Consider the following 24,272-nt stretch of genomic DNA (forward strand, 5'->3'; position numbering starts at 1 on the left):
AATTTGTCTGTATGTGTTTTTTAAGGGGTTATTATTTTTTTCAGGTCCAAAATGATGCCTCTTGTGTTGAAAATTTAAGAAATGTTATTTCTCCTTTTTAAAATGAAGCTATTATATTCGTAGGAGTTCAATGATTCTCAAAAGCTCTGTCATTTCAAAAAAAATATATATTAGGGTATTGAAAAGAATGCGGATTTTTCTCTTCAAACCAGCTCATCAAGCATGACATTCATCTGTGTTTGTGAGCTTTCGTAATTTGTGGTGGACAATTGGACCATTAGTCGCTGCCTTTATCTTATCATAACATTTGACTGCCTTGAGGATAGAGTAGGAGGGGAAGCCAGTGCCCAAGAGAATGAACCTGGACTTGCAACAACTTTGGTAGATTGTGTTCCAATCAGAATCAGGACACTGTTTTTCCTCTTGACTCATATTTCATTTTCCTTTCTTCTCAATGTTTAGGGAGTCATTGATTTATTTGATTTCTTGTAGATAGTTGGAGATGATAAGGACTGAAGTCGTGGGTATGTGTTTTGAGAAAAGGACTAATGAAAGGAAGCAGAAACACCCATACGTAGTAAAATTCACAAGGGGAGATAGCCAGATTCCTGTGACACAGCTAATTAAAATATATAAGTTTAATATGCCCCCTTTATAGTAATGGCATTTGGGGACAGAATCTTCCTCTACCCAGCTTATTAATCATGTAACAAGAGAACTTACCATATATCTTATTTCTCTGAACATTTATCTGAATACGTACTATTGCCTTGATACTGCTCAAAGCTCTAAGAAGAGTTGTTAATCACAGGGAATAAAAAGGCTCATGGTATTGGCCAAATCTACATATTAAACCTCCTGGTTGTGGGTTATTAATTATAAACCCACAATAAATAAATCTTCTTTGCAGAAATACTGACTTTAGTAAAAATAGAAATGGATATAAATATATGTGGTGTACTTATTTCAAATTATTTTTCTTAGTTGATCATAGCAGTACCTTTAAATTTCTTTGCAGCCTTTTCCCATCAGTCCATTGGTTCATAAACTATATTTATACACTTAATAGAAATTTATTTGATCACTCTGTTAGTTTCCAAAGACTATCTACATAACAAAGGATCATAAACCAAGTGTCTTAAAACAATAGACAGTTGTCCTGTTACAGTTCTGGAGCCTAGAAATTCAAAATCAATGTGCTTGCAGGGCCATGCTCCCTCTGAAACTTCTCAAGAAGGGTGTGTCCCTGTCTCTTCCAGCTTCTGATAGCCCCAGGCATTCTTTGGCATATGGCAGCCAACTCCAATCTCTGCTTCTGTCTTCACATGGCCTTCCTTCCTCTGTCTGTGTCTGTTTCTTCTACTCTTTTTAACAACATCAGTCATATTACATTGGGGCCCACCTTAATTCAGTAAGACCTCATTTTATCCTGATTACATCTGCAAAGACACTATTTCCAAGTAAAGTAATTTCTACACACACTAGGAGTTAGGAGTTAACATCTTTTGATGGGGAAAGAATTCAAACCATTGTAAGTACTTACTGAATACCAGGCACTTGCATTGGGGAATTTTATCAATGGTGATAAGATCCTGTAAAAGTTGTTGTGGAATTCATTATAAGAATGTTATTAAAGACATATTGACTTCATCATATAGAGTTCGCCCTAAGAGAACTTGGGAGAGTATGCTCTCAGGACTCGGCGTGAGGAATCATTGAGTTTTTTCCAATTGTCTTTGTTAATGTTAGATGCTTTTAGTCTCATAACTGATCTTATTTTTGTCTTTGAATTGGCTGCTAGTATTTTCAGAATCTAATTTGGACCAATCACAAATAAGTATACAATAACTACATAAATGTATTTTATATAATAAACTTTGCTCGTTTCTATCTTATTTTTCTACATTTTATTTCTTTTTGCCATTTTCATGTTTTTACCTTGACAATGCATTGTTGGAAATGGCATTTAATGACTAATTCTGGGGCAAAGCAAGTCACAAATAAATACATTTTTAGTTAATTGGGATAAACTCAAATTAGATTTCCCTAGACCAAAAATAATTTTTAAAATAAAATATATCATGAAAAAGAATATTTTACAAATATTAACCTATTTGTTCTCAACAACTAGGAATAATCAAAGGTTAATGGTATGACATAGGACATTTATTTATAACATAGTTTGAGTCCTCATGTAGTACTAAAGTCTGAGAGAAATCTTTGAAGCAATAAAGTTTCTGAAAACTTCTGTATGCCCTACAATAAATTAAAATAAAACAACTAATTAACATGGTAATTTGCTTCAGATAACTGAAAGCTATCAAATAGCAGAAGGAACAGACACTATCTTCTCAGAGACAAGATTTGTATCAATCACTATAGTGTATTGCAAGGCAGAGTGTGAAGAACCAATAACCCGAGATGACCAACACTGGGAAAAGGATATCCCAGTCTTAACTTTCCATTATTAGAAACATTCAAGCAATGACATACCATGAGTCAGGGATCTGAAATAATTAATCTAAGCATTTATTAAGAAGTTGGCTCAGAGAGCTATATTTCCTTCCATCCAACTCCAAAATCTTAAGATAAATGATTTATTTTAAAAATATAGCCATTGTTTTAATATCATTGGTTACATTTAAACAGTTCCAAATTTATAATTTCACATTTAGAAAAGAGTCGGACATAGTAATTTGTTCTATCCAGGCACCAATTGTACACCAAAACTTTCTTTCTACAATCTTACTGAATAGCACAGCCACAAAACCTAGAATTTGGGTCAACAGGCCATATTTCAACTTAGTAATTTTTTAAAAAAATATCAAGAGAAAATTATTTGTTCAATAACGTGTAGCAAGTCTAGAGCATAACCAGAATTAAAAGTTACCCCTCCTGATTCCAAAGAATTAGTAAATAATGACAATCATTACTCAACCACTCAATTCAAGCCGCACTGGCTTCTCCTTATGTAATCCTTAGACACCTCGTTTCTGAATCCAGTCGCTAAAAGGCATAGGATGGTCCTGTGGCTCTTTGAGTGACAATTGTGAATGTGTTTCAGAGTTTCATCACTTTCAGACCATATCCATGGACGTTGGTCATTGTCAGGACTAAACTTTTTTTCCCATGCACACATCGGTGAGCCAGATTTCCTTATGGCAGGAAGGCAGAACTTACCCGGTCATCTCCCTGTAAACATATCTACTGTGCTGTGCTGCCCTTTGATTCCTGGGTTTTCTTACACAGGGACGTGCACTCGGTTTGGTGGACAACATCATTACTCCTTCCTCCCTTTCCCTGATGGATGACAGACTATTGCAACAAACACTGAGCAGTCCCTCCCTGTGATTTCTGGCTTTCCCAGTGACATGCTCTGTAACTTCACCCAAGCCACTCACCCTTCCTATGAAAACGGTCCTTCCGTGGCGAACTGGAGGTCATTGGTTTCACCAGATCCCATTCAGGAATCACTGAAGTCTGCACTTGAAAGTACATATAGACAAGGGAAGTATTATCGTTATTATTGTTGTTATTTATGACTAATACAGCTGCAGAACTTGGAGATTTACGATTTCCCCGTGGATTTTACTGTGGCCTCCAGAACCTGAGATTTAATTTTAAAAGAATTAAATTTCCAGTCTGCTTTTACAGGGGTGACTGTGAGTACGGATGCTGACAGACTGTTGTCTTCAGAGGCAAAAGCCAGACACACAAAGACAATGCCACAGCTCGAACAGGGGGTGACCCTTTCCCATTCATCTTAATGGAGTGCTAAACTTGAAGCCTAATTAGGTCCACTTAAATGCCAACATTATTATACTTTTCTCTGCTTATCTTCATACCAGAAACAATCAACTAATGCACTCATTTAATCTGAGTGCGTGCAGCGATCACATCCAGACACCCTGTCATTTTGATAGCCTGCTTTGCAGTCATAAAAGTACAACTTTTAAACTTGCACTTTGGTTGTTTTTAATTATCCACATAATTAGATTACTTTCTATTACCTTGAAATTTTAGAGGTGAGGCTGCATACACATACATACACATACGTATGACGTTTGTCAGGCAGTGGGGCCTGATCATGATTCCCACCAGAAACTGGTATCGGACTTGCTCCCAGGATAACAAACGAAGATGTGTTAAATGAAAGATCCCACTCCTGCCCTTCAGAGAAGGTCAGCTTTAGAGTTTATACGTTGCGTCTGCGCCTGAGCTTCCCACATTCCCTTTCTGATTCATTGTTGCTGCCTGGACTCCATTTTAATTTTTAATTCCTACAACAAACCTTGGGAGAAACAGAATTTAAAATATATAAATCCACACTTGCCTACTTTGTACCAAGGGAATCCAGATCTGGGCGCTCAATTAAAAGCCCTTGACAACCTTATAAAATATCTCGTAAAACTGTATTTATTTACTCACAGCTATAAGGAGGTTAGTCTGTTTCTCTTTAATGGTCTCTGTGCCAAAATGGCATACAAGAACATTTTTGGAAGTTCATCATCCAGGGTATGGATAAAGACGTTGGTGGATATCTTCAAGATGGGACAGGTTTCCCACCCCTCCGCCTACACACCCTTCCACTGACGGCCATACCTCTTGTCCCCCACAGCTGAATGTCAAAGAACACGATGCATGCAGGAACCTTTTCCAAAAGTGTCTGTGATCGATGCTGATAGCACACACCTTGGTTTTGTGACCCTTCCTAGACAAACAGAAGATTAGATTTCTTAGCCCCTTTTGCAATTGGATGGGACTATGAATAATCCTGGCCGATAGAGTGGGACATGGAAGGAGGTCGCTTTGGGGGAAAAAATACTTGACAGCCACTGCCCACTCCCCAATGCTTTCTTTCTCAACTTAGACAAACCCTGAGGCTTCATGTTGAGATAAAGGTGCAATGAGACAGACGTAGCCTGATATGCTTGGTCCTCACATGGAGAGGCCCTGGGCCAGCAGAAGGCTCGCATGTCTGAAAACAATATCCTTTTGGTTAACCATGAAGATTTTGATATTATTTGTTGCTTTATATTGCCTAGTCTTTCTGATCTAAAACAATGTCTCAGAATTAATTTCTAAGCCTAACCTCACTAGATGGATATCATATATAACTTTCATCGCTGCCTAATTCCAGCATCAAGTACAAGCGAGTGAGCAAATGAAGATGCAAAAGTCACTCCAAACAGTCGACGGGGCTCCGATTCCACTCCTCATCGTTGCCTCCCTGTGTCTTCTACTTTGATCTTGAAAGAGGTAAACTAAGTCACGTCACAAGCTGCTCTTTTCCACCAAGAAAGAGACTGGAAGACAATGGGTTGTGCGCAAGGCTCAGGGCATTTTCCGAGACAGAGAATTAATATCCAAAGGCAGGCAGGCCAGAGTCAGAGGGTTGGGAGGAAAAAAAATCCCGTAGATAAAACCCTAAATTTCAGGTTTGTATTACCCAAAGAGGCACCAGGGCCAATGCCCATTCGCTAGCTATAAAATAAGCAACTATCCAGAGGGCTATTAAAGAGAACAGAAAAAAACAAAGGCATCATAATCTTTAAGAAGGAGGCTTATGTGAATAAAAACATCAAATTATATCTGAATTGAGCCAGGCAGTATTTTGACTGAGCCTTTTAGATGGCACTTGCAAACATCTAAACTTTGAAAACAGTTGCTCTGACCACTTTGTAAGGCAAAAAAAACTGATTTTTACTTTGACAGGAATATGTTTAATGTGTTTACATTAAATCGGGTCACGTGGTTTCTGACTTCAGAAGGAGTTTGTTTCCCACTTACACACTCAGTTAAGAAAATTCCCTAGATGATACATGGATACTAATGAGCTCCAGCAGGGACTTAAGGAGGAAAATGAGCCTTAGGGAGCCTTGGTAAGAAGGGAGGAAAGTGTGAGATGGAGAGAAAGGGGGAAGCGACCACTGGCGAACAGGCAGGCCACATGGCCAGGAGCCCTGTGAGTTATCTAAGTAAGGATCGGCTTGGTTGCTACAGAAGACTGCAAGCCAGGAAGACCATGTGCGTAGTGGAAGGCACACTCACATCAGAGTCAATTGGCACTGGGAAAACAATTCCCCAATTACCACCTCTGACCTTCAGCATGTCGGTCTCCCCATCAGCAAAACAGAGATAAACATACCTACATCATAGCGCTAGTGTGGGGAGGAAGTTTTGGATAAGACCATGCATGTAACGTTCTTAATACACTGACCACACAGAGTAGGTTTGCAGTTAACATTAACTCCTACTAGATTTGCATGCCATGTGAATTTCACTTGGTAATAAAAACCATATGTACGCAGCAACTGGGGGGATGAGTGGTACAGGCGAGTGCCCTCAATGATTGGGTTTCTCTCATGAGCAGGGAGACACAATGCTGACATTTCTTCAGCTGAGCTCAAGTCCTAACTGACTGAGGTAGTGTGAGTATTTCCCAGGGGCATATATATGATGAAATGGAATTTTTAGGATAATTTTCACCTAAAATTTCATTTGGAATTTTACCCCTCAACACTACATAAGGTGCAACTCTGCTGTTATAATACAGTAAGGAATCCTTATGCTGCAGTTTGTGAAAGAACACTCACGGTTTTGCTAAGCACACTTTTTATATGTTCCCTCTTCCACCATGAAAAGTAACATGGTGTTGCAAAGACTACAGCACTGGGGCCAGCAGACCTGGGTCGAGTTTTAGCTTTTCCATTTGCTAGTTCTGACATAAAAGCAAGCCCTGAACATCTTTGAACTTCCATTTCTCCATCAATAAATTGGGGTAACTCAGAGGAATGTAGTGAAGAGTAATGTGCCTAGCATAATGCAAGCAAAAATATGAACTCTCTCCCAAACCCTAAACCCCTACAATTCTAATAAGAGTTATCAGGACATTCTGTTATTTGTGTGCAACTCTCTCTCACCGGATTATGAGTTTCTCCAAAGCAATAGCTAGGTTATTTTATACTTCGTAATCCACATATTTGGAAGGAGAGAGTTAGGAATTTGCCTCTAGAAGAAGAAATCAAAAGTGATCATTGTTGAGCACAAATGAAATAAAGAAAACTATATTATCCCTCCCCTTGTTATCCTTTCCAACCCCAACAGGAACTGGAAGAAGTCATCTGTAAGCATTGTCTCAGCTCACTCACCTCAAGTCCTTTCCTCTGTGCACTCCAAAACACAGCCATTTCCATCATTTTAATACTGCTTTGGCCAAAGTTACCACTGACCTCCATGTTGTCAATCCAGTACTCTCTATTCTCTTACTCAACCTATCCTCACCCTTTAGTGTAGTTGACTGCTGTCTTTTTCTTAAAATTCTTTCTTCTCTTGGCTTCTATGACACCATGCTCTCATGGCTTTCCTCTGTTCAGTCTCCTTGCTGACTCATCCTGTTAATAGACTTCTAAACTTTGCAGTGCCAATTCATTCCTGGCCCTCTGCGCTACCTACACCTTTTCAATAGTGTGCCCTTCCATTCATTCATTGGGTAGTGAGTATCATTCTTTATCTCTTACCATTCCTCAGAAATCCAAACTCATCTAACCAACTGTTACTTGAGGTCTCCAGTTGTATGCCAAATAAATAAAAATTCACACGCCTAAAAGAGAATTTTAGATTCCCTCCCCTCACCCCAACTGACTCCTGCCCCAGGGTTCTTCATCTTGATAAGCAGCACTATTCTCCTTCTGAGATCAAGACAATAATCTAACACAGGGCTTCTCAAGCTTTAATGTGTACATGAATCACAGGGGAGCAGGGAGGTCTTCTAATTCAGTTGGTCTGACTTAACGCATATGATTGTGCACTTATAACAAGTTCCAAATGATGTAATACTGCTGGTTCTCAAATTACATTATTGAATAGCAAGGATTTTGGAGATCGGTGCCTCTGTTTCCCTAAAGCACATCCACAAATACATACTTTAAAAAATCAGCAATGTTTCATCAACCACCTTTCTCCAGAATCTAACTGTTCTTCAACTCACAAAACCTGGTCAATGCTACTCATCACCCTTCTCTTGTGCTACCATCATAGGTTCCTAACTAGCCCCCTGCTTCTAATTTGTCCCTGACTTGCAGGATGTTATCTCCACTGCAGCCTTATAATACTAATCACATCACATCACTACCATGTTTTGTGTTTTAATCACACCTACAGTTAAATCTCATCAATGACTCTTGAGTGGTCCCTGCCTCTCCTTCAGCCTAATTTGGTATCACTCACTCTGTGGCCAGTGATGCTCCAGTCACATGGATCTTTCATTCCTTAACCTTGCCCAGCTCACTCCCACCTTGAGGCTTTTTGCATTTGCTGCTCCCTCTGCTTGGAAGGCTCTTGCTCTCTTGATCTTTCACATGGCTAGCTCCTTTCTGTCATTCAAATCACAGCTTAAATGTCATCTCAGAATGACCTTCCCAGACCACCCAATCCAAAATAGCCACTCTGTAACCTGTCACTTGATATCAGATCACTGTCTTATTTCTCTGCATTTCACTTGTTGCTATGTGATATTTTATGGATTATTTATTGATTGGCTTATGCTCTCTCTTCCTACCTCCTGTTCCCATCCTCCTACCCACACTAAGAGGTAAGCCTGGGAAAGCAGAAATTATGTCTAACTTATGACCAGTTGTGATCCCAGCATCTAGGTCAATTTCTGATATTTAATAGATAATCAACAACCACTTGATGTATGATTTGATGAATAAGTGATTCAATAAGAAGTTCTGGAGTCTATTACAGAAGGAGAGAGTACACAGCTCCTTGGCATCTGGGCTTTCCATCTATTCTTGCAGGAGGATCCTTCTTAAATCCTCCTCTGAGTCCTCCAATCCCACAATGCTTAAAAGTGAAGATGAACATCTAGGGATGAATTGCCATCACTTTTGTGATGCCACAAGCACTAGAATTCTGCTCATTTCAATAAAAGCCAATCAGTTTCTCAAATAAAAAGAGCAGCTCCTCTGAACATGAACTTAATTTCCATGACTCTCCAATGACCACTTTCAGAAGCTTTACTTGAATCTATAGCCATTTAATATTTGAGGGGTGGGAGCTCACTCATAATGGTTTGAATATGGAGCTTGATTAGATTATGCAGCACATGCATGGAAAGAGGGTAGTTCCAGTGGATCACAAAGTGTGGTCCCCCAGCCAGCATTCTCTGCATCACCTGGGAACTTATTAAATATGCAGATTCCCAGGCTCTGGCTCCAACATTCTGAATAGAAAGTCTCAGGATGGGGCCAAGCAATTTGAGTTTTAAAGATTCTCCAGACGTTTCTGATGCATGCTAAAGTTTGAGAACCACCCATTTAAACCATTTACATATAGCATGCCTGGGTATTAGCAGGCAGATGTTCTGGAATACCTTTCATTGACCTAAGTTTATCCAGGAAACAGGACTCAACCTAACCCCTTCACTCAGCTTCCATTTATCTTCTATATCACTCTCCTTTGTTCCCTCCAATTTAGCTGATACCCTCTAGTGCAGTGGTTCTCAACCCTGGCTGCACATTAGAATCACCTGGGAATCTTTTTAAAATCCTGATTTCTGGGCCTCATCCTCCGGAAATTCTGTTTCTTTGTTATGGGGTGAGGCCACAACATTAGTAACAAAGAAACAGAATTTCCGGAGGATGAGGCCCAGAAATCAGGATTTTAAAAAGATTCCCAGGTGACTCTAATGTGCAGCCAAAGTTGAGAACCACTGGTCTAGTGATTCCACTGGTTCTTGATATTCAAGGAAAGAAATAACACCGGATGTTTAAACTAACCATGCTGGGTAGAGCTCTCTCTCTCTCTCTCTCTCTCTCTCTCTCTCTCTCTCTCTCTCACACACACACACACACACACACAATGAACTTATTGAATCATTTATTCATCAAATCCTACATCAAGTGGTTGTTGATTATCTATTAAATATCAGAAATTGACCTAGATGCTGGGATCACAACTGGTCATAAGTTAGACATAATTTCTGCTTTCCCAGGCTTACCTCTTAGTGTGGGTAGGAGGAAGGGAACAGGAGGTAGGAAGAGAGAGCATAAGCCAATCAATAAACAATCCATAAAATATCAAATAGCAACAAGTGAAATATTTTTATATTCACTTTAATAATTTAGTAACTACCTGTAATCTCGGTTATTGAGCACGGCAGTAAATGTAGTAAGACTCTCTTACTTGTAAAAAAAAATAATAATAATTTAGTAACAATAACCAAGAAAAAGGAATATTTACATATGTCCTATTGCTTTGCTTTCCTCTGTGCTGCAGTGTCAGCCATGAGCCCTGGCTTCCTGTGCTTCTTACTGATTGGGTACAGATGGGATGCTCACAACTCCAATTGAAACCTAGATAGTCATCTGTGCTTCTGACAGACTGGCTAAGAGTCAGAGCTTCCCACAACCTCTCCTTGGGTTCCATTAAATGGCTAAAATGGCTCAGAGATCTGAGAAATATGTTCCTTCTAGATCCCCAATTAATTGTTAAATAATGTTGTCATGAGCAGCCAAAAGGGTGAGATTCACAGGGTGAGATTCACGTGCGTGCACACAACCTATTCAGTTGCTAAAAGAAATTCCAAGTGTGTAGTCATATCTGAACTATGATATGTATTTCACCCAATTGTTCAATGAACCAAATCTCAGCGACCTCAACATTATTCAATTCAGGCAGATCTGATATTCTTAGCTACACAGCCATGGCATCTACCTGCTTTCAGTTTTGATCCTAGAAATATTCTGTGTCAGCCATCACTAGTTTCAAGATGAGAGCTTACATAAGTTAGTGGTGAGTGAATTAGTATTTTTAAAAGTCAGTATTTGTGGAAATTATTTCCCAGTTCATGGCTAAAATCCATGAATCACTGTGGATCCATGTTTTATTTTCAAATTTCAAACAAAAGCAGATCTCATAGGCTGCTTTGTAAGTCAGTTTACACAGTCACATGTAGAGACAAAGTTTTGTTTCCTACTACCCACCCCAAGTACATCTGTTGATTCCTATTTAATTCCTCAGTTGTCAAAGTGTGAAAATATTAGTAGTATGCTTACAGTCCTAAATTGAGGGTGATATTTATCACAGAAGGTAGAGATAAAGAAAGTATAGAGGACACTCCAGGAAATTTGAATAAACTGCATGGCTATCATTTGGCTATATTTAGGGATGTGCAACTAAGAAAAACATGTTCGTGAAAAGTGAGAACAATGTTGGAAAGTTGTTACTTGAATTTCCCTAACATATTCTATAATGTCATGCATCGATACATGGATTTTTGTCTTTTAGCAATCATATTATTCTCCTTAAGGTGCAAAAAGCTGAAGCCAAGGAAATATTAATTCTGTTCCTCAATGTCAATATTATGCAAAGATTCTACTTTAAATATTACCATAATTGCAATACTATTTTACAATTATATCAGACCCAGCCACTTTCATATGCATATAGTACATCGTTACTTTTAATAATCATCATGAACCTGAGGACAAAACAAAGGTTATTTTCTCCATTTGAAATATCAACCTCTGAAAATAAGAGATGTCAAGTGGCTTAATCAAGACCACATAACTAATTTGCATGGAGCTAAAGTGAATTCCAGGTCTAGCACTTTTTCTGTTACATAATACACACTTGGCTGAAATTCCCAGACATCCTAGGACATGGTAGAAAAAATATTTCTTCAGTAATGTAATGTTGCTTTACTCTAACCTGATTATGCACTTTTTTAAGCCATAATGACAAATGCTGGTTTAAAAACTGTATTCACTGACGGATATGAGAAATCACCTTCTAAGGACACAGGCCCATCCCACACTTTGCAATGTTCTTATCATGCTAATGTAACTGTTGGGAGTAGTGACAGCAGGGTGGATATAGAAGGACATTCATTACATGAAGGAACAGTGCATATTGATTTTTCTTTCCATTGTAGAGACAGGTAATACAATTTCATTGCCTATTCAATATGAAAAGAGGACTTAATGGAGTTATGGTTTATGATTTGGCCATTGTGTCAGACTTCCTTTCCAGCAATCCCTTTTCCATCTCAGACTCTACCCCAGGACCCTAGCTAACCAGACAGCTAGATCTACCCACTTAGGACCCAACACCATTGATCCTGCAGAGCATGAGACAGAATATATGAAAGAAAATAGTGAGTGAGGGACTCTTTACAGGTTATTTCCCTACAGTCACGGTGGCTGAGGAACGCTGAAGACACACATCCACAGGGACGCCCTTCAGTTGTACGAGAGAAAGGGCCACACTGCCCACAGATGATGTGGTTAACAGTCCTAAGGTCATAGAAACTTGAGAATGGATTCCTTGTGGCAGAGTTCCTTCCAGATATGGCTCAAAAACAGACATTTTAGGTTTGTTGTTCATTTTTTTTAATTTTTTTATTTATTTATTTTTTTAAAATATATTTTATTGATTTTTTACAGATAGGAAGGGAGAGAGATAGTTAGAAACATCGATGAGAGAGAATCATCGATCAGCTGCCTCCTGCACATCTCCTACTGGGGATATGCCCGCAACCCAGGTACATGCCCTTGACCGGAATCAAACCTGGGACCTCTCAGTCCGCAGGCCGACGCTCTATCCACTTAGCCAGACCGGTTTCGGCTGTTGTTCATTTTTTGGCTTATTTCCTTAAAACCAGTTGTGAATGTTATTAGGAGACAATTCTCCACAGGTCTTTCACATTCTGCATATCTTACAAGCAGAAGCACTGACTTCCTTTGTTCCAGACTACCTGTGCAAGGATATATTTTTAATCCTCATCTGAGGATATTTTTTAATTGATTTGAGAGAGAGAGAGGGAGAGAGAGAGAGAGAGAGAGATGAGAGAGAAACTTCAATTAGCCACCTCTCATACATACCCTGACCAGGAGCAAACCTGAAACCCAGAAACCCAGGTATGTTCCCTGACCTGGGATCAAACCCACAACCTTCTGGTGCAGGGGATGATGCTCCAACCAACTGAGCTACCTGGCCAGGGTTGTGCAAGGATATTTGAACAATTATGGAAGATAGAGTTTCCCTCTCAGGCCATGAACCATCAAGCTTTCAGACTTTCTAAGTGCAGGATTTCTACCCTATAACTCAACTGCATGTGCATATACTGGTAGTATCACCTGTTCTAGCTCAGTAAGAATGTAGGGCTTAGGATACCAAATATTCTGCTGCTCATGCTGCTTGCTGAGTTGTGAAGAATAAACTCCTTAGTCTCTGATTGGAGTCTTTCTTGCTGACCTGACCTTGAAATAACCAGGTAAAAGTAAGAGTTTGTAAGAGTTGTGGTCACTCACATTCAATTAATCTAGGTGTGTTTGTTAAATTACAGATTTCTGGTGTTAGTTACACTTTCCTGCTACAGAGATTTGTACTGGCCTTTACTGCTGCTCCTACCTGTTGCCAGCTTGATGAGCTGGTCTTCAAAGTCATTTGGCTAGAGAAGGAAAACAATAATGTAAAAATATTTCTGTTACATCATTTTGGTTCAATACTGAAAAAAAAATGCTAAGAAATTATTCAGTGCTTGCCCTACTGATATGGCTCAGTCTTGAGAGTCAACTCATGAACCAGGAAGTCAGGGTTTGACTCCCAGTCAGGGCACATGCCCGGGTTTTGATTCCCATTGGGACGCATGCAGGAGGTAGCCAATCAATGATTCTCTCATCATTGATATTTCTATCTCTCTCTCTACCTTTCCCTTCCTCCCTAAAATCAATAAAAAACATATTTTTAAAAGAAATTATCCAATACTTTACATGTTTGCCTGTGTGGACAAATTATGTTAAAATAAATATTATACATAAATTCCTCTGACAGAGCTCAACCTCCTATAGAGCCCTCACACCTATTTCTGGGACTTCCCAAGAAGTGTCTCCTTTCATGTCTACCATGCTCTGCCTTGTTTTGTCTCTAACTTATGATCCTTGCCACTCTGACAATTTAGCATTTCCAACTCTCCTGACAGTTTTTTCTGTTCTGATGTCTATAGAGAAAGGGAGATGGGTCTTCCCCTATTGTGATATACTTAATGCCATCTCAGTGTTGCTTGGGCAACAGACATTTCTAGCCATATCCAGAACCAGATTTAAATGGGAACCACCATGTGGGATCTTTCTTCTCCTCAACATCTTCAGTAGCTCCTGGGTCAAGCTAGTCATGCATGCAGATTTCTGCCCTTAGGATATGTCATCTTTCAGATTTCTTGGATCCTCTTCACAAAGAATTCTGTGGAACCAGTCTCCACCTGGACCAGGCATGCCTGTACCCCAGGGGTTCTTGTCCCCTGGGCATCTACAGGACTCATTTCTTCAACTTTGGCTCAAAGTTATCTGGTCAGGGCGGTCTTACCTGACTACCCATTTTTAAATGTTAGCCTTTACTCCTACTCCAGCTATCCCCTTCCCTGCCTTATTTCACTCTGTTGTACTAATTAATTCCAAATGTATTATCAAATGCATTTCTTGGGTTATTATTGTCTTCCCCCATTGAAATCAAGTTCTGAGAGAGCAAGAGTTTTCAGTTCTTTGGCTCACTGATGTACTTAAAATAGGGCCCAATATCCAGTTGATCCTCAATAAATATTGAAAGAAGGAAGGAAGGAAGGAAGGAAGGAAAGAAAGAAAGAAAGAAAGAAAGAAAGAAAGAAAGAAAGAAAGAAAGAAAGGAGGAAGGAAGGAAGGAAGGAAGGAAGGAAGGAAGGAAGGAAGGAAGGAAGGGAGGAAGGAAAGAAAGAGAAAAAAAGAAAGAGAAAGAAAGAAAGAATCCTAGCACATTAAACCTAATGCCCCGACACCTACTTTGGCTGAAAAGATAATTGTGAATAATGATACAAAGAAGATATATTCACATGAAGGACCAAATATTTGGATAAATCATGATCCAGCCACTCATTGTAGTTGCTTTTCATTTGAAATGAGGTTATAAAATACAAATAATTTTTGCCTGGTTTTTCTGTTCTTTGTAATTATTAGCCATATTTAAATCCATATAGTTCTTATATCCAATAATATAATTGTTTAATCCCTTTCATTTTCTGTTGCAGCTTAACAATGCTTCAGAAATTAATTACAACTATTGAAACTTTATTGTGATTTAAGATATGCAGTTACCCGTCATAATAAGCTGGGACAGATTTTGTATGTGTGTTAACTACAGGGAAAACTAGCAAGAAATTGCCCATTTATTATGTAGGAGAAACAGGTCAAAATGGAAAAGATAGTCTTGGTTTGGGGTTCACAAATCTGTGAAGCAAGACTGATGGGCAGGTAAATTGCTATAAATTTTCTGGAAAGCATTTAGAATGTGGTTTACCCTTAACAATTCAATAAGGGCAACCAACCCCCCTTCAGTCAAAAATCCATGAATAACTTGAGTCAGCCACCCTTAGATGGGGATTCCCAACTGCCAATGGAAATGACTGTTTTCAATCTGCAGTTGGTTAAATTTTCAGAAGCAAAACCTAGGGATACCGAGGGCTAACTCTGTACTTATTGAAAAAAATTCGCAGATAAGTTGACCCACGCAGTTCAAATCCCTGTTGTTCAAGGGCTAACTGTAAGCAAAATTCTTTTAAAAATATTTATATATTTGAATGTATCTATTATATTTTTAAATATGCATGTAGACGGATGTTCATGGAACTGTTCTAATGAATAAAAATTTCAAGCAACCTACGTATTCAACAATAGGGGAATGTTTAAGTGTTACATTCTTATGACTCTGTATAATAGACTATTATTTAATCACTGAGAAGTCTAAAGACACTTCTCACAACACAACTCTGGAAACTAAAAGCTAAGGTTCACTTTTCAAGCAATAAGCATATAATACATTCATAGAAAAAAGTGGAATAAAAATTTCAAATACGTTATAGGGATCACTTCTGTCTTAGTCCATGTGTGCTGATATAACAAAATACCATAGACTACATAGCTTATGAAGAACAGAAATGTATTCCTCACATTTCTGGAAGTTAAAAGTCCGAGAACAAGGTGCTGGGATGGTCAGGCGGGGGTCCTCTTCTCAGTGGCAAACTTCTCATTGTGTCCTCAAAGGCAGAAGTTAGGGAGCTCGTGAGGCCTTCTACATGAGGGCACTAATCCCATTCTTGCCGGCTTCACTCATAACTTATTCAGCTCCCAAAGGCCCCACTTCCTAATGCCATCATATTGAGCATAAGGATTTCAATATGAATTTTTTTTTGGGGGGGAAGGGTATGAACATTCAGACATGTCTACAAATTCTGATTGTAGAACTAGAAATCATGTTATGATTAACTCCTAATATACCAAAATATTCAGTTGTATTAGCCACCATGTTCTTTAGTGATGTTGATAAACAAAACACTTTTGTGACAAAAGAATTTTAAACAGTTAAATACATTTTGATGATGATATAAAATAAAATTAATATGGTCACAGTAAGAGCTGGCATTTAATGAACTCTGATTTGAGTCAAGTACTGTGCTAAATACTTTCATTCCTCTAGGAAGTAGGTATCAGTCTAATAGGTTATAGATGAGGAAAATAGATTTTTTTAAAATGAAATAACTATTTCAGTATCACATGGCCAGTCAGGGGCAATGGCAGATTTGATCCAGATTGTTCTGCCTCCTGACCTTCTGCTTTGAAACGCTTTAGTCCACAGAAAGAGTTGACCATGACCTACCATGAGTTAGCTTATAATTTAATTTTGGTGGAGACAGTAAATCATTTTTAGGTAGTTTACCATTACTGAGGGCAATTACTATTCAGATAATTACTATCTTTTAACTCTTGGTCAGATATTTACTCCTTTATCTAAAGTAAGTACTTTAACTTCTTATTGCTGACAAAATATATAGAACACTAATAAAACTGAGTATATTTACAGTTTTAACCAATTGTAATTAAACCAAAATTATAATATAAACTCTTTTTCATGGAAAAATCCTTTCAGAAAAGATGTTTTCTGAAAATAAAACTAGCACAAAATTTTAAGCTAGAAGACTGGAGTTAATTTCCTAATAAATAAAGAAAATATTAGAACCATGGAAAAGTCAAACTGGCCTTTTAAAAAGCTGACAGTTTCATTGAGTCTGCCTCTGAATGAGATGTTGGGGACTCTCTTGGCAAATCTCCCAGATGTCCAGGTAGAACAGGATACACTGATTAACCAAAACAGTCTGCTTTTGCTCAAACTCACCTCCGCTCTAACCAAGTGTGAAGCTTATCAAACTGCCAGATCAAGAGAAAGACAGTTTTTACCTGAGGAGGGGAACTGAGCAAACTGCACTGAACACACGGAGCCCTTATAACCTCAGAGAGTCACAGTTTCACATTACCTAGAAGAAATGCTAGATCAAGAAACGTTCCTAGAGAGAAGCAAAATAAAGAGAGGGACTATGTTATAAATTGTATTTAATGTGAAACAAAGAAAACACAATTAAAAGTTTTATCTCAACTTTTAGGAAGGAATAATTTCCAGAAAAACATCCCATAAATGTAAGGTCTAGAATTAAAAACTAAATTCTTTTAAGATTTTGTAATTTTAGTTGGTAAACATTCTAATGATCCCACAATTTAAAATTATTTTAAAAGGACAAGCCCAGGAGTTACCACGATTTGTTTTAAGGAATCTGTATGTTTAAAACTTAATGAGTTAAATACAGGCTGTATTTCTCAGATATACTTTTTTTAAAAAAAAGCATCATGTTTTTTAATTAACAGATAATGTCCTCAAGTTAAAAAATAAAGAATGTCCCTTCCCCTGAGCTACCCTTGGAAGGTAGTAGTCAGTAATGCAATCAAATATGTAGGGTTATTTCAGCTGCCTGCCAAAATATTGCTCATGACTATTTAAGTATGCAGAAAAACGCCATTACATCAATGACAGAAAGGGCATGATTGTTCTTATTTCTGGAATTCTTCTGATGTGAGTCAACTCACGGGGTGGAGTTTCACTGGAAAATGGCTTTAGGAATGTTTTAAATGAAGGAAGGACAGAACCAAGCCTTCAAACACAAACATAATGGAAAACCATAGAGTCAGACTTCCCCCAGCAAGCAGGGACAGAGACCCAATTCAAAGTAAAGTCTGTAGTTACAAAACACTCCAATTCTCTGTGCAGTTTTTTATTTTTATTAATGAAACATTAATTGTTCCTCTTTAATAATCCAAATAAAAAACATTTCACCCTCCATATACAAAAGTAAAATTATGTGACTTTGCTTTTCATTTCAGAACCAGCAACATCAGATTAAATGAAGAGATAGAATATGATATTATTTTAAGTATTATTTTTATATTTGACCCCAAATCCATAGAGCACTTAGAAATTTGGATAATTTGGAGATGCATAAATAATCCATAACTAAAAAAGAACTTTCTGATATATATTTTAAATCCTTAAACTCATAGAACTAAGAATATGCCATGGTAGAGAAGGCCCCCTCTGCCTGGGCTGATCACGTGCAAACTCTATCTCTCGTAACTCCCTCCAGAGACGGAGATGAAGTGATCCAGTTTATGATTGTCAGGTGTTGCCTACAGAAATAAGTTCTTCTGTTGATTTTATAATTTTATGCATTTGCTTTGTCTTTCCAAGTAAGTTAAGCTAAGGAGCTTTCTTTTATCTGTCTTGTTATTCCCCCACAGGGTGTATTATAGAGCCTCATCCTCTGTGAGCATTCTCTACTTATTTGTTAATTCCAGTAAATTCAAAATGTTTTTGTGGTTTTAATTAAGAAGATGAGCTCTCTATGCCTAGATAATATTCCCTATTATTTGGGGTTAGGAGTAGAAAGACACTTGTTTAATAAATCCATTAAGTATGCTAGCAGTTAATATGGTAACACATACTGTTTACTCTAGTAGTTTTCACTTTTTTTCATAAAGAGAAATCTTGCTCAGATACCCAACAAACAACATCAAACTCTTCTGGTTGAAGTAAACGGAGAGGATTGGGTGAGAAGTGGGGAAAGGTGGAGGCACAAAGGAACTGAAGCCCAGCCAGTTGGCTCCCTACCCACCATCTGACAAAGGCCACTGGGAATTTCCAGCCACCCTGGAGTCCTGTGTAAAATCACTAGTTTAGTCTGCTATGTAATGTATTTTAATAAAAAGAAAATCTCTGCTTCTTCCTCCTGCTGATTCAGTGTCACAAATTGAATCCCATATTTTCACAGCCTATTATAAATATACTGCTATTTGCAACAACATAGATGGACCTTGAGAATATTATGCTAAGCGAAATAAGCCAGTCAGAAAAAGCTCAGAACCATGATTTCAATTCATATGTGGTATATAAAACTGAAACTCATACACACAGACAACAGTATGGGGGTAACCAGAGGGAGGGGGCTAGGGGGTAGTAAAGGGTAAAGTTGCCAAATATATGGTGATGGATGATTATTTGACCTTGGAAGGTGGGCACACAATGCAATATACAGATATTATATCATAGAAATGTACACTTGAAACCCATTAACCAATGTCAACCCAATAAATGTAATAAAATAAATAAATATATATGTTGAATAAATGAATTGACAAAGTGAATGAATACTTGTAACCAAAATGAACAAAATCCTTATTATAGTCATAGTATTTGCTCTAGTTGACTTACATGGGATATGAGAATATAAATATAATGGAACTAGAGAAATAAACAAGTGAAAGTATCAACTACAACTAAATGCCAACATGTGAACATTTTAGAGGTTATTTTACAAAGTAAAAATGTATACACCTGGTATTCTTTGCTATCTATGGTAATAAAATGGATTCTAGGGCACATGTATGTTTTTGTTGCTCTGAATGTACATCTCCCTCTTTTGGTAACAATGGCTTTAAAAAGTTTCCCATTTGGGGAACTACCCCTTCCCTATGCATCCAATCTTGGCAATCTGTCCATCAAAATGTTACAATCACTACCTACCCACCGACCTCAAGCCTTGCCAAGGTGTAGGCACATTACCCAAGCTAGATTAGTCAGACCATCTGACCCTGACATATGAAAATGTCCTGGGTTGACAAGATGTAAGGGAAGAGATGGAGCTGTTCTGTCCATCCATTAGGATCTGCCACTTGAATCACTGCAGCTGTGCTAGTCTGGAGTCTTCTGAGCCCCAACTGTTCAGCCTCTTCTTTTTGTCTGTGGGCTACAGCACATCTTTCCAATAACACCCTTACTGTATTTATTAATGTATTTTTATTTGTATTTAAGTTAGCCAGAGTCCATTTCTGATACCCAAGAATTCTAAGACCCTGAGCACAAATAACACAGCCAGAAATACACTTGAAGAAGCTTAGATCAAACAAGTCATGCTCATGTGCCACAGTGAAATGTAGCCCAGCCTCAGCTTGGTTTATTAAGATTTATCTCAGTATTACCAGGTCTTTTGAAAATGATGCATGTAGTATCCTACTACCCACCCATATGCAAACTAAAGACCATTGAATTGAGATCAGGAGAAAAATTTACTGTAGCTTGGGGCAAGTTATAAAAACTTTTTAAATCCACTTTTCCTCATCTATGAAAGAATGAGGTTAAAGTAGAAGGTCTACAATGCCTCCTGTAATTTGACAACATATGAATTTTTAAGTTTACAAATAGAAAATACCACCTTTTTTTCTCTCTTTTGGCCAGAAGTAGGCACTCAGAAGGAGTCCCTACTGTCTTACTTCAAGGCGGTATTTAAATTTAACACCAGACCCACCCAGGACCAGATTAAGCTGTGGCGTGACTTTCCTCCAGAGCTTTGTAGAATCTTTTTTCTGATGGAAATCAGTGCCACTTTCTGTACTCACATTTTCCCTTTTCCGTTCTCCTTCTATAGTTGAAAAAAAAAATGAGTTATAATTAGAATCAAGAAAATACTCTAAGGATAAATACAATGTATCCTGTTTTTATAAAAGGTCATTCTTCCAAGCTATCAAAGCCCTTTGCAACAAGTACCTAATTGATGGTCAAAGCCTCCTCTGTAGGAATAAAACACTGTGCCCGGTTTACATATGAAGAAAGGAAAGAGGGAGTCGACAGACTTTTAGTTGACCATCTCAAATCTGGAACAACAAATTCAAAATTCAGAGCACTTCCATTGTAAAACATTGTGTATCTGAGTGGCAAAGGAGCTCAGTTAGTTGCAGATTATTTTAATGTTGACCTAGAAAGAAGTGTAATACATTTTTAATGAAAACAAAGTGAAAGACATATTCAAATAGCTAAGAGTAAATCCTAAAACAAATAGCTAATACAGTGGTTTTCAGAATAAAGTTCCTTAGTGACTAGTTGATGACTTCTGTGAAACTCCCATGTAAGTGTGACAAGCTTAATTTACTGTCAGCCTACAGAAACTAGAACAGAGTCTGCACTTAAGACCGGGTTATACATACTGATAAACCAGTACTCACAAGTGATGAGCATAACAATAACTGCATGTCACTCATTTAAACCAGAAACATATTTCCAGCACCAGCACCACCATGTTTTCTAACACAGTGTCCTCAGCTGGACCCGCCCAGGATCAGAGAGGAAGCTTACATGCCTCACTCATTAGATGATGTCTATTTAGCATTCAATCATCTACTCTCTTATTTATTCAAAAACTAATTATTCCACGTGCCAGGCACTGTGCAATGCTCTCTAGCAAATTAGTCATCCATGAATCAGTAGAACTAATTCTCTCATCTTAGAGCACCTAAGGATCCCAGGAGAATGTCCATCAACAAAGAAACTAGAAGACATTTCCTGACTAAACAGCATACCTTCATGCATTTTCCCTTTAATTATTTGATGGAATAAGTGAGGATAGTCATCAGTCACTTATGACAGACTCATGGGAAGCCCCCATGTCATAGAGGAGCTAAAATGCCAGGCAACCTGGTGAAGTCCCAACTGAAGATTTTCCAACTGCACTGGACTTCCTGATATACCTTAGGAGACAGGGCACACAGGGGCTCCTATCCACAGGGAAACACTCATCCCTGCCCTGAGCACAATAGACAAACATAGGCCACGCCTTCAGGTATACAGAGGGAACGGGAGGGACCCTTTTGCAACACCTACCTTTCATCAGTCACTAAACTAGTCTCTTTGACAATCTTCACATCTTAATCTTCAGCAGTCCCTTGCTCAGTGAGACTTTCCCTGACCACTGAATCAAAAAATCAAACACTCACATCACATACCATGGACTTTATTTCTTTTTTTACTATTTGCTTGTCTCCTCTGTAATATGAAATCCCAAGGATGCAAAAACAGATTCCTGAACAATGTACCACTAGTCGGGACATGATATCCCAAACTCTTTTCCCTCCCAGTTATGGACCAAGTGGAAGACAGGATAGGAGGGCAAAAGGAGCTCTAACACTTTTCCTTTATTCCTGGTAAAGTGCGTGGAAACTGCTGCTGCTGCTGCTATCCAAGGCAAAGTGGCAACCCCACACCTCCGCTACCACCAGCCCTGATTTAAACTATCCACCTAACGGCAGGCAGAAGGCCTGGGAAGTCAAAGACCTGTCCCATGCAGCACAAAAGGGGAAAACAGTTTACCTGCAGGGAGCGGCCGGAGGAAAAGGAGACAAGATGCATCTGGGACTCACTACCCAAAGTGCGATCCTCCGACCAGCAGCACCAGCACCTGGGAGCTGCTTAGAAATGCAGACGCAAGCCCCACTCTAGGCTTCCTGAATTGGAACCAGTGTTTCCAGAAAATACCTCGGTGATCTGCACGCATTTAAAAAGTTCAATAACACATGTGAATAAAACTTAAACTATTAACCCCGCCAAGGATACGTGTTATAGGACTTAGGTTAGCAAGTAGGCAAAACCCTCTTCCTTCTACTATTAGGTGCCAATAATATGAAGAGACAGACAACCTCATTCTGAATTTTTCCAAAAGAAGACACAAGTGATGATTTTAAAATATGAGCTGGTTTGCTTGTTTATTTGTTGCTTCTTAAGGACAGCAGGAATTGGGGCGGGGGTATAAATCTCTACCTCCACCCTTAATTTCTCTATCTTCTTTCTTCATCTATAAAAAAGGGAGTAATAACACCTGCTATTTGGGCCATGGTTAAAATTAAATGAGATGATACACATCAGAGTTCTTTGTAAACTATATAGAATTTTTTTTAAGTTTGTTCTTGTTACAAAGAGAAAACTCATATATCAGCAGCACCTCAGGTTTTAGAAATTCAGCGTATTGTGCCATTGATGGATCGCAGAAAATTTTACAAATATGTTTATATTCTAGTGCTGATCAAAAATGTACAGTAGTAAAACAAACAATTTGATTTAAAAAATGGACTGAGGAGCTAAATAGACATTTTGCCAAAGAAGACACACAGATGGCCAACAGGCACATGAAAAGCTGCCCAACATCACTAATCATGAGGGAATGTAATTCCAAAGGACTATGAGGTATCACCTCACACCTATAAGAATGGCTATTATCAAAAACACAAGAAATAACAAGTATTGGCGAGGATATGGAGAGAAGAGTACCTTGGTGCACTGTTGGTGGAAATGTAAATTGGCGCAGTCACTATAGAAAACAGTTCCTCAAGAATTTAACAATAGAGCTACCATCTCATCTAGCAATTTCACTACTGGGTATCTATCTGGAGCGGGGGGGGGGGGGGGACACTAAATGGAAAAAACATATGTATCTATATACTCATTGCAGCATTATTTATAATAGTCAAGACACAGAAACAATCTAAGTATCCATGGATGGGAGAATAGATAAAGAAAATATGACACACACACACACACACACACACACACACACAATAAAATACTATTCAGCTTTATAAAAAGAATGAAATCTTGCCATTTGGGACAACATGAATGAACCTTGAGGGCATTATGCAAAGTGAAATAAGTAGGCAGAGAAGGACAAATATCACATGATTTTACCTATATTTGGAATCTATTAAAAGAACAAAACAAAATCCAGACTCATAGATATAAATATTTTTTTTTAATATATTTTATTGATTTTTTACAGAGAGGAAGGGAGAGAGACAGAGAGCTAGAAACATCGATGAGAGAGAAACATCGATCAGCTGCCTCCTGCACATCTCCCACTGGGGATGTGCCCGCAACCCAGGTACATGCCCTTGACCGGAATCGAACCTGGGACCTTTCAGTCCGCAAGCCGACGCTCTATCCACTGAGCCAAACCGGTTTCAGCCAGACTCATAGATATAGAGAACAGATTAGTAGTGGTTGCTAGAGTGAGGGGGGTTGAGGGAGTGAAAAAGGTG

At 38.4% G+C, this 24,272-nt stretch overlaps 1 protein-coding gene across 4 annotated transcripts in view; it reads right to left on the bottom strand.

The window, feature by feature from the left end:
• Window positions 1–24,272, bottom strand: part of LOC308522433 (uncharacterized protein) — a 118,659-nt gene that overhangs the window by 7,783 nt on the left and 86,604 nt on the right. For 2 of the 4 annotated variants that reach the window (XR_013996242.1, XM_081095913.1), the window contains 2 exons: window positions 4,603–4,711; window positions 3,402–3,480 (listed from right to left, as the gene is read on the bottom strand). The exons of 1 other annotated variant lie outside the window; for it this stretch is intronic. Coding sequence is in view for 2 of the 3 variants with exons in the window: in XM_081095913.1 (XP_080952039.1) it covers window positions 3,402–3,444 (43 nt within the window). In the remaining variant the exon portion in view is untranslated. Of the gene's footprint in view, window positions 1–3,401; window positions 3,486–4,602; window positions 4,712–24,272 lie in introns of all 4 variants that reach the window. One more of the 4 variants, XM_081095912.1, reaches the window with a different exon arrangement.

This window comes from Myotis nattereri, assembly GCF_964212035.1.
Source record: "Myotis nattereri genome assembly, chromosome: 7".
In the NCBI taxonomy this organism is placed as follows: domain Eukaryota; kingdom Metazoa; phylum Chordata; class Mammalia; order Chiroptera; family Vespertilionidae; genus Myotis; species Myotis nattereri.